At 47.4% G+C, this 16,599-nt stretch overlaps 1 protein-coding gene across 1 annotated transcript in view; it reads left to right on the top strand.

Moving 5' to 3' along the window:
* Positions 1-2,487: 2,487 nt before the first annotated feature.
* ndc80 (NDC80 kinetochore complex component) overlaps positions 2,488-16,599 on the top strand; it is a 103,985-nt gene continuing 89,873 nt past the window's right edge. Inside the window, exons 1-4 of the mRNA XM_080212611.1 lie at positions 2,488-2,574; positions 4,408-4,507; positions 9,736-9,798; positions 15,806-15,932. Coding sequence (XP_080068737.1) covers positions 4,422-4,507; positions 9,736-9,798; positions 15,806-15,932 — 276 coding nt within the window. The 5' untranslated portion in view covers positions 2,488-2,574; positions 4,408-4,421. The remainder of the gene's footprint in view (positions 2,575-4,407; positions 4,508-9,735; positions 9,799-15,805; positions 15,933-16,599) is intronic.

Here is a 16,599-nt window from a genome sequence, read left to right as displayed (position 1 = left end):
TTCTTAACACTCTCTTTAGCTCAATCCTGGCTAATTTGTAACTCTCCAGTGCCCTAACTGAGCCTTTCATGTCTCATTTTTACATAAGCCTCCTTCTTCCTCTTCACCAGAGATTCAACATCCTTAGTACACCATGGTTTCCGCACTTGACCACTTCCTCCCTGCCTGACAGGTACATATTTATCAAGGACTCGCAGTAGCTGCTCCTTGAATAAGGTCCACATTTCAGCTGTTCCCAGCCCTTGCAGTTTCCTACTCCAACCTATGTATCCTAAATCTCGCCGAATAGCCTCATAATTACTTTTCTCCCAGCTATAACTTCTGCCTTTCGGTATGTACCTATCCCATTCCATCACTAAGGTAAACGTAACCGAACTGTGGTCACTATCACCGAAGTGCTCACCTATCTCCAAGTCTAACACCTGGTATAGTTCATTACCCAGTACCAAATCCCATGTAGCTTCACCTCTTGTTGGCCTATCTACATACTGTGTCAGGAAACCTTCCTGCACACACTGGGCAAAAACTGACCCCTCAAACGCGCTTGAATTATTGCTTTTCCAATCTATATTTGTAAAGTTAAAGTCCCCCATAACAACTACCCTGTTACTTTCGCACCTATCCAGGATCATCTTTGCAATCCTTTCCTCTACATTTCTGGAACTTTTTGGAGGCCTATAAAAAACTCCCAACACTGTGACCTCTCCTTTCCTGTTTCTAATCTCAGCCCATACTACCTCAATAGACAGGTCCACATCAAACGTCCTTTCTGCCACCATAATACAGTCCTTGACTAACAATGCCACGCATCCCCCTCTTCTACCACCTTCTCTGCTCTGAAACATCTGAACCCCAGAACCTGCAACAACCATTCCTGTCCCTGCTCCATCCATGTCTCTGAAACGGCCACAACATCGAAGTCCCAGGCACCATCCAGGCTGCAAGTTCATCCACCTTATTGCGTATGCTCCTCGCATTAAAGTATACACACTCCAACCCACCCTCCCGCCTGCCAATACTCTGCTGCGACCTAGAAACCTTATCCACGACCTCCCTATTCTCATCCTCCATACATTGGAGCTACAATTCAGGTTCCCATCCCCCCTCTGAATCAGTTTAAACCCCCCCTGAATAGCACTGGCAAATTTTCCCCCCAAGATATTAATGCCCCTCTGGTTCAGGTGCAGACCACCCCTTTCGTAGAGGTCCCACCTCCCCCAGAATGAGCCCCAATTGTCCAAGTATCTGAAACCCTCCCTCCTGCACCATCCCTTTAGCCACGAGTTCAAATGTTCTCTCTCTCTATTCTTCTCCATGAATGGTAGGGCCCTGGGGAGTGTTGAATAACAGAGGGACTTAGGAGTACAAGTACATAGTTTGTCGAAAGCGGCATCACAGGTAGACAGGGCAGTGAAAAAGGCATTTGGCTTTCATCAGTCAGAGCATCGAGTACAGGAGTTGGGACATTATGTTACAGTTGTATAAGTTGTTGGTGAGGCCACACTTGGGAGTATTGTGTACAGTTTTGGTCACCCTGTGTAGGAAAGACATTGGTAAACTGGAAAGAGTGCAAAGAAGATCTATGAGGATGTTGCCAGAACCAATGGGTCTGAGTTATAGGGAGAGGTTGGCCAGGCTAGGACTTGTCCTTGGAACGTAGGAGAATGAGGGGTAACTTTATTGAGGTGTATAAAATCGTCAGGGACATAGATGGGATGTACATACAGAGTCTTTTTCCCAGGGAAGGGGAATTAAAAACTAAAGGACGTAGGTTTAAGGTGAGAGGGGAAAGATTTAAAAGGGACCTGAGGGGCAACTTCTTCACATTGAGGGTGGTGTATACGCGATGAATTGCCAGAGAAAGTGTATGAGGCAGGTACAATAGCAACACTTAAAAAGCATTGCAGTGTTAATGTAAGCCTTACTTGTGGCTAATAAACTTTCACTTTTAACTTTAACAGTTCAATGTTGCAGAATGTTCCTTTCTCTCACTCCCTGTACTCCTTATCAGTATCAGAGCATTATACAATCTCTACAGTGCAGAGGGAGGCTATTCGTCCCATCAAACTTGAATCAACAATTATCCCATCCTATCCCTGTAACCCCACACCCTGCTAATTCCCTGACACTAAGGGGCAATTTAGCATGACCAATGCACCTACCCTGGGGATTTTCACAGTGACTTCACTGCAGTATTAATATAAGCCTACTTGTGACAATAATAAACTTTAAAACGTTATCTTTGGAGTGTGGGAGCAGACCCGGGGAGAATGTATGTGTACAGTTTGCACAGTGACCCGGGCGCTGTGAGGTAACAGTACTAACCACCGTGCATCCCATGTTTGCTGCTCAATATTCCCTCACAGCTTCACGCTCTATCTCCCCTCCGGATCCCCATTAACACCCAGGACAGGTCCGCTCATAGAATAGGCGCCCGCAAATGACATCATTTCCGCTCAATTGACGTTGCTAGGCGGATGATGTATTTCCGGTTCCGGTGACCGTTATTTTGATGATGCTTCAGGCGCCAAATCCAAAGAGAGACACCGAGTGAGGCAGAAAGAGAGAGACAGGGTGAGGCGCCGGGGGACGGGACGGGACAGGGTGAGGCGCCGGGGGACGGGACGGGACAGGGTGAGGCTCCGGGGGAGGAAGCACTGACTGCAGCCGTGGGAGAGGAGCTGATTTCGGTCGGGGACGGGGCGGTCGGTGGGTAGAGGGGGACGGGGACGGGGCGGTCAGTGGGTAGAGGGGGACGGGGACGGGGCGGTCAGTGGGTAGAGGGGGACGGGGACGGGGCGGTCAGTGGGTAGAGGGGGACGGGGACGGTCAGTGGGTAGAGGGGGACGGGGACGGGGCGGTCAGTGGGTAGAGGGGGACGGGGACGGGGCGGTCAGTGGGTAGAGGGGGACGGGGACGGTCAGTGGGTAGAGGGGGACGGGGACGGTCAGTGGGTAGAGGGGGACGGGGACGGGGTGGTCAGTGGGTAGAGGGGGACGGGGGCGGTCAGTGGGTAGAGGGGGACGGGGACGGGGCGGTCAGTGGGTAGAGGGGGACGGGGACGGGGCGGTCAGTGGGTAGAGGGGGACGGGGGCGGTCAGTGGGTAGAGGGGGACGGGGGCGGTCAGTGGGTAGAGGGGGACGGGGACGGTCAGTGGGTAGAGGGGGACGGGGACGGGGTGGTCAGTGGGTAGAGGGGGACGGGGACGGTCAGTGGGTAGAGGGGGACGGGGACGGGGTGGTCAGTGGGTAGAGGGGGACGGGGACGGTCAGTGGGTAGAGGGGGACGGGGGCGGTCAGTGGGTAGAGGGGGACGGGGGCGGTCAGTGGGTAGAGGGGGACGGGGACGGTCAGTGGGTAGAGGGGGACGGGGACGGTCAGTGGGTAGAGGGGGACGGGGACGGTCAGTGGGTAGAGGGGGACGGGGACGGTCAGTGGGTAGAGGGGGACGGGGACGGTCAGTGGGTAGAGGGGGACGGGGACGGTCAGTGGGTAGAGGGGGACGGGGACGGTCAGTGGGTAGAGGGGGACGGGGACGGTCAGTGGGTAGAGGGGGACGGGGACGGTCAGTGGGTAGAGGGGGAAAGCTCTCCCAGCCGCTGATGGTGTTTTCTGTGGATTTCTCTCCCATGGAAGCGGTGCAGCCAGAGTCACGGAATTGATTCCAGGCTGAGTTTGGTGTTTGCACCGCGATGGTGAGGGCGGATGTGAAGCAGCCAGCAAAGTGGAGTTAAACCACAGTCACAACAACTACCATTGATCAAATGGGTAGAGCAAGCTCAAAGGGCAGAATGGCCTACTGCTCCTAAATCCTTTACCACTATTTCTGCAACATTCCACACGTTTTATAATTTATATATCAATTTATTCTTTTCAACTGTTACAAATTAGGCTTTCAAATTCTGACTAGAATAACAAGTAATGTTACAGTTAAAGAAGTACTGTTGCAGTAAAAAATAGTAATTTGACTGCACATGTTTTTCAGACCACTCCTAATGGAATCATAGAATCTACAGTGCAGAAGTAAGCCATTTGGCCCATCGAGTCTGCACTGACCACAATCCCACCCAGGCTCTATCTCCATAACCGCATGCATTTTACCTAGCTAGCCCCCTTGACACTAGGGCAATTTAGCATAGCCAATTTACCTAACCCGCACATCTTTAGACCATGGGAGGAAACCTATGCAGATACGGGGAGAATGTGCAAACTCCACACAGACATTGACCTGAGGCCGGAATCAAACCTGGGACCCTGGTGCTGTGAGGCAACAGTGCTAACCACTGTGCCACCGTGCTGCCCATAGTGGCAGAATTGTGACACTTATGAAAACGTTCATATGTTTGTACGCAAAGTAACTTTCATAGTTTGTTTAGGGTTTAACAGTGAAAATTCTTTACATTTCAGTTCAGAGCAGCAAAATGAATCATAGTTCCAACAGCCACAGAGCATTGCAGCCTCACAGGATTAGTGAGGCCACCAGATATGGGCTGATAACACCTCAAAGGTATGTCCAACACCTTGTTTTGCTACAGATGTACTACTGTACAAAGTGAATTTTACAGATGAAAACCACCACGTTGTAAGAGAAAAGTAGGTGCAGGAGCAGACCATTTCACTCCTCCAACTTGTTCTGCTATTCAATTTTTAAAAAATTCTTATTTGGGATGTGGTTTTCCTGGCAAGGTCACTATTTGGCTGACCAGATGGTGATGAGCTGCCTTCTTAAACTGCTGCAGTTTATGTGCTGGAAGGAGGGACTTTTGAGGCAGTAGCCTAGCGGTAAAGATCTATTTTGATTTGTGGCACATTATGAACAAATCTTGCAACTCGAGCTGCACTTCCACGAGGTGCTGTGGGCCATCAGCAGCATAGTAGTACACAGCCACAATCTGCAACCTCAAGACCTGACATATTCCCCGATTTATCATTATCGCCAAGGGTTGTGGGACCTTCAGTTCGTGGTTTGATTTGATTTACTGTTGTCACATGTATTACTATACAGTGAAAAGTATTGTTTCCCATGCACTAAACGGACAATATACAGTACACGGAGAAGGAAAGGAGAGAGTGCAGAATGTAGTGATACATTATAGTGAGGGTGTAGAGAAAGATCAACTTAATGCAAATGTTCCATTCAAAAGTCTGGTTGCATCAGAGAAGAAGCTGTTTTTGAGTTGGTTGGCACATATCTTCAGACTTTTGTAACTTTTTCCTGACGGAAGAAAGTGTAAGAGAGAATGTCCGGGATGCGTGGGGCCCTTAATTATGCTGGCTGCCTTCTCGAGTCTGTGGGAAGTGTAGACAGAGCCAATCAATGGGAGGCTGGTTTGCGTAATGGATTGGGCTACATTCACGACCTTTTGTGGTTGTGGACTTGGGCAGAGCAGGAGTCATACCAAGCTGTCATACAGACAATGTTTTCCATGGTATTTCAGTGAAAGTTGGTAAGAGTTGTAGCGGACATGTCAAATTTCCTTAATCTGAGAAAGGAGAGACGTTGGTGGGCTTTTTTAACTATAGTATTGGCACGGGGACACCAGGACAGGTTGCTGGTGATCTGGACATCTAAAAACTTGAAGCTCTCGAACATTTTTACTTTGACCCATTGGTGTAGTTGGGCACGCCCTCCATTATGGTTCCTGAAGTCACTGACTATTTCCTTCATTTTGTTGACATTGAGGGAAAGATTATTGTTGCCGCATCAGTTCAGCAGATTCTCTGTGTCTTTCCTGTACTCCTTCTCGTTATTGCTTCGACCCACAGTGGTGGTGTCATCAGCAAACTTGAAAATCGTATTGGAGGGGAATTTGGCCACATAGTCAGAGGTGTATAGGGAGTATAGTAAGGGGCTGAGAACACCGACTTTGCGGAGCACCGGTGTTGATTGTGGAGCAGTTGGTTGCCTATCCTTACTGATTGCTCTCTGTGGGTTAGTTAATTCGGGATCCAGTTGCAGAGGGAGGAGCCGAGCCCCAGGCCATGAAGTTTGGGGATGACTCTTGTAGGAATAATGGTGTTAAAGGCTAAGCTGCAGTCTATGAATGGGAGTCTGATCTAGATGTTCAAAGGTTGAATGTAGGGCCAGGGAGATGGCATCTGATGTGGACCTGTTGCGACAGAAGGTCAACTGCAATAGATCCAGGCGATCTGGGATGCCAGAATTGATTCGTGCCATAACTAACATTTTAAAGCACTTCATGGTGATGGATGTCAGAGCCACCTCATGATAGTCATTAAGGCACAGTGCCTGGCATTTCTTTGGTACTGGGATGACGGTCATCCACTGAAGCAAGTAGGGACCTCAGGTTAGTGTAAAGAGAGGTTGAAAATATCTGCGAATACCCCGCCAACTGATCCGCGCAGGATCTGACTACTTCTCCGGGTAACCCATGCAGGCCGGTTGCTTCCCGTGGGTTGACTTTTGAGATGGCTGCCCTGACGTCTGCAATGGTGACCTCAGAGTCAGGTTCATTCGAGGCTTCTGGGATGGGGAATGTGCTCTCACTGACCACTTGCTCAAAACAGGCATAGAATATATTGGGCTCATCAGGGAGGGTGCATTGGAGCTGGCAATTTTATCTTCATCTGGTAGCCTGTTATGTCTTGCAGACCTTGCCATTGTCATTGGAGTCCATGTGGCTAGTCTGGGATTATAGCTTGGTCCAGAACTGTCTTTGTAGATTATGTTTGGCTTCTTTGTATAGATGTGGAGAAGTCGGCATTGGACTGGGGACTGTCTTTCTATGCCCTGTTTGTGGACAGAACACCTGCTTACCTGACGAAGGAGCAGTGCTCCGAAAGCTAGTGGTTTTTGCCACCAAATAAACCTGTTGGACTTTTACCTGGTGTTGAGATTCTTCTTACATTCTTTGTATAGGTCAGGGTCGTCTGACTTGAACATCTGGACTTCAGCGGGCAGTGATGTTCACCCTTGGTTTCTGGTTGCGAAACATGCGGATTTGCTCCTTTGGTGCAGTCTTCTACAGACTACTGAAGTCAGTTACCATAGTAGCATACCCGTTCAGGCTGGTTGCAGGGTTTTTAAATACTGACCAGTCTACTAACTCTAAGCAGTCCTGTAGGAGATTTGATTCCTCAGACCAACATTGCATGATTTTCTTTGATGGATTCTTCTGTTTCAGTTTTTGCTTGTGAGTTGAGAGCAGGAGCTTGGTGGCCTGATTTACCAAAGTCTGTAGAGAGCAATAGATTGGTAGGCATGTTTGATATTTCTGTAGCAGTGGTCCAGGGTATTTGGGCCTTTGGTGGAACAGGAGACATATTGGTGGTATCTCTTGAGCTTGGCCTAATTGAAGTCCTTGGCCACAATGAACAAGGTCTCGGGATGCTTTGTCTCAAGACAATTTGTGGTGGTGAGTGAAGGAGAGCATGAAAGGAGCAGTACCTGGACTGGTAACTCAGACCCCAAAGTAATGTTTTGGGGACTCAAATCCCATTGGAGATTCAAATCCCACGAGGGCAGGCGGTAAATTTAAATTTAATTTTAAAAAGTCTGGAATTAAAAATCCAATGATGATCATGAAACCATTGTTGTAAATAGTCATCTGGTTCACTAATAGAAAGCTGTGGAGACCAAATCACAATGTATTCAAGAAAGAGATAATTCTTTTAGATTTCAAAGGCAACAAGGGGTATGGGGAGAAAATGGGAATTGAGATGGAGGATCAGCCATGATCATATTGAATGAATGTCTGTTAATGAAGGAAATCTGCCATTCTTGCTGGTCTGGTCTGCATGTGACTCCAGAATCTTAGCAATGTGGTTGACTCTTCATTGCTCTCTGAAATGGCCTAGCCAGCCACTCCAAGGATAATTAGGGTGGACAACAAATGCTGGCCCAGAACACTGCAAAGATTATGTGCTTGAACAAGATTATACCAATGGTATTGAACAATTGTGTTACAGAACTAATTGTATCTTTTGTCAACTGCAAGACTGGAATTTACATCGCTCTGGAAAATTGGCCAGGTACATTGTTGGAAGGTATATAGAGAGACAGGATCTACAGGCATTTAGAGATACAAGGACTGATTAGGGACAGTCAGCATGGCTTTGTGAGTGGAAAATCATGTCTCTCAAATTTGAGTTTTTGAAGGGGTGACCAAGAAGGTATAGATAAGGGCAGTGCAGTTGATGTTGTCTCGGCTAGGGGACCCACAATTTCCTCCCTAGCCTCCCACGATGTCCTGGGATATATCTCATCAGGTCCCGCAGATTTATCTACCTTGATGCGCTTTAAGACTTCCAGCACCGCCACCTCTGATATGTACACTCCTCAAGACATCAATATTTAATTCCCCAAGTTCCCTAACGTCAATGCTTTTCTCAACAGTAAATACTGATGAGAAGTATTAATTTAGGATTTCACCCATCTCTTGTGGATCCGTACATAGATGACCTTGTTGATCCTTAAGAGGCCCTACACTGTCCCTTGTTACTCTTTTGCCCTTTCTGTATTTGTAGAAGCTCTTTGGATTCTCTGGATGATGGAGAATAGACTGATAATTTGCTAGGTTGGATTTGTCCTACTTTGAGTACAGGACCTATGTGAGTAATTTTCCACATTGCTGGGTAGATGCCAGTGTTGTAGTTTTACTGGAACAGCTTGGCTAGAAGCATAGCCAGCACTGGAGCACCAGTCTTCAGTACTATTGTAATGACGTTGTCAGAATCTGTGGCCTTTGCAGTATTCAACATCATTGCTTGTGGGATGAATCGAATTGGCTGAAGACTGAAATCTGTGATGCTGGGACCACAAGAAGAAGCTGAGATGGATCATCTACTTGACCCTTCTGGCTGAAGATTGTTGCGAATGCTTCAACCTTATCTTTTGCACTGATGTACTGGGCTCCTGGGCATATTTATGGAAGCCCTCTTCCAGTGAGTTGTTTAAACATCCACCATCATTGACAACTGGATGTGGCAGGACTGCAGAGCTTAGATCTGATCCGTTGGTTGTGGGATCACTTAGCTCAGTCTGTTACTAGTGCTGTTTGGCACACAAGTAGTCCTGTTGACATCTCTTTTTTTTGTAATGTGTAGTGTTACTCCTAGCATGCCCCCCTGGACTCTAAATTAAATTAGGGTTGATCCTTTGGTTTGGTGGTAATGGTAGAGTGGGGGATATGCTGTACCATGAGGTTACAGGTTGTGGCTGAGTGCAATGCTGCTGCTGATGGCCCATAGCACTTCGTGATTGCCCAGTTTTAAGCTGCTAAATCTCTTTGAAGTCTTTAGCACAGTGCTGGTACGGTGGAGGGTATCCTCAATATGAAGGTGGGACTTCTCCACAATGATAGTGAACTGAAATGGCAAGCGACCAGAAGACTGGGGTCATGTTTGCAAAAGAGCGCTGATGTTCCACAAGGTGATCTCCCAGCCTGTTTAATCTACTTATTGTAGAGGAGATAGCTGAAAGAAATGGGCAGTGAGAGACAAAGGTATAAAGGGGCAGGTGTTACACTTTCTGCAATTGTGTGGGAACATGTTCTGGGAAGAGGATGAGGTGTGGTGGGGGGGGGCGGTGATAGAGGTGTGGACTAAAGTATCATGGAGGGAATGCTGATGGGAAGGATGGGGAAGGTGTAGTTGAGGTGGCAGAAATGGTGGAGGATGATCCTTTGAATGCAAAGGTGACAAATGATTGTGATTCTGGAAGGGAGGAGACTTTTTTTAGTGTTTGCTAATCTTTGCTAAACTTTCTGTTCTCAGTGTGTCACGCACAAGATTTCGTTCAGGAACCTCTGAGAGAAGAACCAGTTTCTTTGGAAGAAGGTAATGTCGGCATTTAACTTCTCCATGAGAACGTTTTTCAAGATTATGTTCTATTTGCTTTTTTCCGTGCACACCCTTGCCCTTCACAGGCTCCATTCTGTTCTGTGTAATTCAATACAAATTATTACAAACAAATTCTTCCAAGTGCTGCTTTATTCTCAGGCATAGTTGGACTCTAGTTACTTATAGATATGAAGTCACATCTGCTCTGAATCACAGAATTGTTGTTGTACAGGAGGGAATCAGGCCCATCGTGTCTGCTGTCTGAGCAATTTGTCCACTGTCATTTTAGGGTTAAAGGAAGAAAGCAGCAAACTTCCTTACTTTTCAAATAATAATCCAATTCCCTCTTGAATGCCTCAATTTAATGTGCCTCTTTCTTGCAATTAGCGCACTGCAGATCTTAACTACTTACTGTGTGAAAAAGTTTAGCCTTGTGTCTCCATTGCCGCTTTTGCCAAGTGCCTTACATCTGTGCCTGCAATAGGATGATGTTGGCATAGCAAGGGTTAATGTGGGGCAAGGAAATAGTATCACCCACAACATAAAGTCACCACAGTGACAAGACCATAGGATGTTCTCTTTTAAGGGGGACGGTTGACTAGTGGTGATTTAACCTGGGGATCACCATAGCTCAGGCGAGGGGCAGGATTGAGAAGGTGGGCCTTCAAGAATAACCTGAGCCGATGCTGTTGATGTCACTCTGCATCACAAACCAGCTATCCAGCCAACAGACAAACCATTTCTAAGATTGGATCAGTGGTCACAGATTACTCCAGGTGAGAAGCCTCAATGTAAATTCAAAATTAGATAAGACAAGTTTCACAGGCATGCAATGTGTGTAAATGGTTTACTGATCCTGATTGAGCAGACAGATGATGGAGCAGAACAATTTGACCTTTGGGCAAGACGACAGCTCAGTGACTATCACTGATTGCTGTGCAGACACATGGATTTGGGCCAGTGTCTGGGAGTTTGTGCATTCTCCCCGTGCTTGCGTGGGTTTTCTCCGGGTGCTCCGGTTTCCTCCCACACCCCAAAAATGTGCTATTAGGCTGATTGGAAGTAATAAATTGTCCCTAAATTAGTTTCCCTCAATGTGGATGGCCATAAAACAATAGATAAGGGTCATGGGTGGTGGTAGTGTTAAAACGATGGCGCGGGCTCGTTGGGCCGAAGGATCTGTTTCCCGGGCTGTTTTTGTTCTTTGTAACCTGCTGTGATGATTTCTTCTTCCATTGTCTCTCAAGCTAGCTGAGGTGTTGAGCCAAATCTAGCAAACACCCTAGTGATCAGACCCCTTGGCTGCTCAACCTCTGTCTCGACTACTTGCTTTTATTCCCTATTTGATTGGTTGTCCATCGTCGTCCATGAGGACCTCGACCCCATTAATCATTTTGAGGCTGGATGCGGTATGTCTGAAGATGACTGATCAGGCCAATTCGGGTACGGAATGTCCTGGCACACATTGGACAGACTTGTTTAGGCACTGTAGTTGTTGTCTGGTGGCACTGGACTTGCACAGCTCGCGCTTACGTTGTGCTTCAGCAATGCACCTTGCTTCGTAAGCTTGACAGCCTTTGTGGATGAGGCAGCGCCAGCTGTGATGGTTTTGTGCCAGCATTTCCCAGGTGGTCGTGTCTATATCAAGTGACTTCAGGGAGGCCTTGAGTGTTTCTTTGTAGCGTTTCTTCTGCCCTCCATGCGAGTGTCTTCCAGCAGAGAGTTCCCGGAAAAGGAGCTGCTTGGGTATACGCTCGTCTGGCATACGGATGACATGACCTGCCCAGTGGGTCTGCGCTCTCATCAGCAGTGTGTAGACTGATGGTAGACTTGACTTTGTCTAGATACACAGTCCACGTTTCACAGGCATACAGGAGGGTAGCAAATACCACAGCGCTGTCGACCTTCAGTCTGGTCTGATTCCTTGATGTTCCCATACAGTGGAGCGCAGTGTACCGAAAGCAGAACTTGCCTTTGCTACTCTGCAGTTAACTTCTGTATCAGTGGTCACTGCTTGGGAGAGGGTGCTGCCAAGATAAGTGAACTGGTCCACTGCCTGTAGTTTCTGCCATTGTGGATTATGGGTTCTGTGTACGGTGCATGACTGGTCTTTTTAATGTTGATGGTGAGTCCAAGCCATGGAAAATTTGTCCATACTGACTTGCTTCTCTGGCTCTGAGCTGGCATACAGGGTGCAGTCACCGGCAAAGAGGAAGTCTCTCAGAACAGTCTCTTTCACTTTGGTAATAGCTTGAAGTCTCCTCAGGTTGAAGAGCTTCCCATCCACTCTACTTGAGGTTGATTCCAGCAACACTGTACTGGAAGGCATCATTCAGCATAGCAGTAAACATCATGCTGAACAGTGTGGGTGTGAGCACAGTCCTATTTGATGCAGTTGGTGACTGGGAATGCCTCAGAGGATTCGCTGCCATCCAGTACTCTGGCCATCATGGAACTGGCGTACCATCTGAATGAATTTGGGGGAGGCAGCCGAACTTTGACATGATCCTCCACAGGTCTTGTCACCTGACAGTGTCAAAGGCTTTCAGGAGGTCAACAAAGGTTGTGTAGAGCTTGCGATTCTGCTCCTGACACTTCTGAAGTTAGCACGCAGCAAACATCATGTCAATGGCCCTGAGACCTTTGCGGAAGCCACACTGTGACTCTGGAAGCAGGCCCAGCTCCAAATGAGTGACCAGATGATTTAGCAGGACTCTTGCAAGGGTTTTTCCTGTGATAGAGAGCAGCGAGATTCCTCAGTGGTTGTCGCATACTTGCCGATTGCCCTTCCTCTTGGAGAGGTGTACGATGAAAGCATCTTTAAGTTCCTGAGGAATGGATCCTTGCTTCCAAAAGGACTGGAACAACTCAGTGAGCTTCTCGATAAGTATAGGACCAGCATCGTAGATCTCTGCGGGTATGGCATCTGCCCCTGGGGCTTTGCCACTGGATAGCTACTACCAGTGGGTCATCCATGGCGCCGTTGATATCAACCTGGGGAATCCTGTCTATTGGCTCATCGTTAATAGATGACGGTCGGTTGAGGACGGCTTCAGCCAACCTCTGCAGAGGCTGAGCCCTCTCTGTAATGAGAGTTGTACCATCTGTACTCAGGAGGGGGGATCTCCTGAGAGATTGAGGTCTGTAGAGTGTTGAGGGCTTCGTAGAACCGTTTCAAGTCATTTCTGTCAGCGTATCCCTGTATTTCATCTGCCTAGGCGCTCAGCCAGGCGTCCTGCATTTTATGCAGTTTGTTCTGGACTGTCCTGCTAGCACTAGTAAAAGCATTTTTCTTGGCATCTGTTGATGGGTCATTCTGATGGGCCTGATGATGATGGTGCTTTTCAACAAATAGAGCCTGTATGTCCTTAACATTCTCATTGAAGCAGTCATGCTGCTTGCCGGTAGAGGTCTGAGCATCTTCAGTGCAGATATATGGACAGCATCTCTAAAGCGTCCCCAGTCGTTCTCAATGCTGCCTGCAAGGTGTAGGTCAGCAAGCTTGATTTCTAAGTCTTCAGCCAGTGCTGAAACTATGCTGGCGTTCTTTAGCTTGGCTGCATTGATTCTTTTCATAACCTTGCTTCCTTGTGGTTGCCTCTTGGGTCTGATGCGGAGCCTCATTGTCTCCAAAATGAGCCTGTGATCTATCCAGCCATCAGCACCACACATGGCCTTGGTCACTCTGACATCCTGCTTGTTTTTTCTCCTGACAATGACAACATAGTCGATAAGATGCCAATGTTTAGAGCGGGGGTGCATCCAGGAGGTCTTGTTATGAGTAGGCAGACGGAAAGTTGTGTTTATAATGAGGGTCATGTGTTGCACAGGTCTTCATTAAGAGTTATCCGTTACTGTTACACTTGCCCACTCCATGCCTCCCAGTGACTCCCTGCCAGATTGCAGAGTCACACCTACTCTTGCATTGAAATCGCCAAGCAAGATCAGCTTGTTGGTGCTGCTCACTGCTGATAGTGGGGCGTCTAGTTCTTCGTAGAACTTGTCTTTCAGCTCGTCTGGTTGTTCATGATGGGGGCATAGGTGCTGGTCAGGGTGGCTTGACTTCTGTTCTGCAGCAGAAGCTATAATGTCACACCCTTGGGTAGACTGGCAAGTTTCCGAACAAGGTGACTCTTGACTGTGAATCCAACTCCAGCATCACGATGCTCATCGCTGCTGTGACCGCTCCAGAACAGTGTATCCACCTCCAGTTTCACTCAACTGACCTATGTTGGCAAGACGAGTTTTGGTCAAGGCTGCAATGTCAATGTTGTGTCTTGCAAGCTCTCTGGCAACTAAGGCTGTTCTTCTCTCTGGTCTGCCTGCTGTAGGGTTGTCCAAAAGTGGGCGCACGTTCCAAGTGCCAATGGTGGGCAGTGTCACCTTGTGTTTCATTTTGTTTGTTCAACTGCAAGATAGGATCCCTGCCAGCCGCAATAAACTGGCCAGGGTGTAGTGAAGCAGGCAATGTTTAGGGCACCTTTTCTAGCCCCTTGCTCATTCTACGAAGGTGAGCAGTGCATTCCTGAAGAGGACTGCTCAGTCGCCCAGGTAGACGCTGAGTTTCACTGCTGCTTCGGTCAGCGGAAAATGACCATTAGAACTGAGCCGCCTGTGTGCAGATCCGTGACTACAGCTCCCAGTGTATCCACACCTGCTGCCTTGTTGCTCGCCCATCACCACAGAACTTCAAAGGTTGAACAGGACGACGATGATGGTGTCGAGACTAGCGCTCGATTTGGATTAAAGTGAGGGAGAGTTGCGCAGTGTCAGCCTCACTCTCTCTCTCTTCCCAATTCCCATCTGGATCCAGTGGCAAGACAAGAGTCAAGATGGCTGGAGATGGGACTAGGCGCATGGGGTGTCAGGGAGGGATAGTACCTCTGGTGGGGGGGCGTGTTGCGTCTTTTTCAGGGCAGTTTGTCCACCCTTTGTCCCCATCTAGCACTCAGCTCTCACCTGTTGCTCCCCGTAGCTGTTTGCATGTGACAGTGGCCACACCCCGGGCAATGGCTTCGACAAGCCGGCTAAACCAGGTGAGGGTAGTCGATGGGTCTCAACCCTTGGTGAGATAGGGACATGTCTATCCCAGCACGTGAAGACAGAGTCCGGTGGATTGAGCGGACGAGACCAATGGAAGGTCCAGCGGTCAAGGAGGCGGTCTCTGCAAGCATCGTGGAGTACAAAGAGCAGGTCAAGATATAGAAGATGTCCTGGTCATTCCCTATTTAGTGATAATGGGTATCCTCAGTCAATCGTTTGTTAAATTACCTTTACTCATTTCAACGGAATTCTTACATTTTTGAAAATAATTTAGACCCATTTTATTCCTCATAAGACAGCCCTCATCCTCGACAATCTTTGCCCTCCTTCCAAGGCAATTATTTCCTCCCTTGGGTAAAGAGACAAAATCTGCACACTGTACAGTGTTCGTGGTGCTGTCTCATCCAAGCCATGTATAGTTAGTCTTGTGCTATAGTCGCTCTGTGATAAAACCCATTTACTGAACCTCCATGTTAACATTGTGATTCATGGACAAGGGCCTCCAAATGAGCACCTATGCCTTTTTAAGAAAAATCTGTTTTTCCATTCTTCATTCCAAAATGGATAATTCCACACTTCTCATGTTATCATCTGCCAACTTCTTACCCATATCCCTCTGCAGTCTTTTTGTATCCTTCTTGCAGCATATTTTTACACATAGTTTTGTATCATCAGTCAACTTTAATTCATTACACTTGGCTCTTGAACTAAGTTATTAAAATAGATTATAAATAGCAGAGGGTCAAGCACAGATCATTGTAGCACTCCATTGTTTCCACCCTGTTGGAGCAGGGGAATTATCCCTGGTGTTCTGGTTGATATTCATTCCTTAATCAATATCACAAGCTGGTCATTACCTGGTCATTGTAACATTGCTGTTTGGGGGGTTGCTTCTTCCCCTTCTGTTTGGTGTTGAGCAATTTGAAAATGTTTGTTCTAAATTTGAGTGTTTTTATTGTAGAACAAGTAGCATTGGAACATTTTCTGCAAATCCATATGGAGCATGTGGAGGCACGGAAAAGATAAAGGATCCTAGACCGCTTCATGATAAGGCTTTTGTACAACAGTGCATTCGGCAGCTTTGTGAGGTATTTTCACATTTAGCTAGTATAAGTAGAAAGAATTCCTACAGTGCAGAAGAAGGCCACTTGGCGAATTGAATCTGCACCGACTCTCCAGAGCATCTCAGCTAAGTCCACCCCATGTTCCATCCCTGTAATCGCATACATTCATCCTGCTAATCCCTCGAACCTACGCGTCTTCGCACACCAAGGACAATTTAGCATGGCCAATCCACCTAACTTGAACATCTTTGGAATGTGGGAAGAAATTGAAGCACCTGGAGGAAAGCCATGCACATGGGGAGAATGTGCACATAGTCACCCAAGGCTGGAATTAAACCCAGCTCCCTGGTGATGTAAGGCAGCAGTGCTAACCACTGTGCCATTGTGGTTCACTGATCAGTTAGAGGAGTGGGCAATGGTGTATATATAGGTGTGCTTATGTGGATACTACTGTACGTTTTGAGCCAATTTTGGATAATCTTTCAAATGGTGACGTTTGTCATTCTCATAGCCTGAATGACTTTGGTCAAACTTTGTGGGATGGCACAGGTTTGATAGGCCAAATGGTCTCCTTCTGCACTGTTGCAATTCTAATGGTACAAAAGCGAAATGGTGTTATAATAGAACCTGGTAATCCAAACTGGAAATCCTGCACTTTGCATGTGTTCTGCAGTTCTCTAATTCTTCCAAT

Source organism: Carcharhinus amblyrhynchos, chromosome 26, assembly GCF_965287045.1.
Source record: "Carcharhinus amblyrhynchos chromosome 26, sCarAmb.v2.hapA, whole genome shotgun sequence".
NCBI lineage: Eukaryota > Metazoa > Chordata > Chondrichthyes > Carcharhiniformes > Carcharhinidae > Carcharhinus > Carcharhinus amblyrhynchos.
The sequence above is the reverse complement of the archived record's forward strand: the minus strand, read 5'-3'. Positions and strand labels throughout refer to the sequence as shown.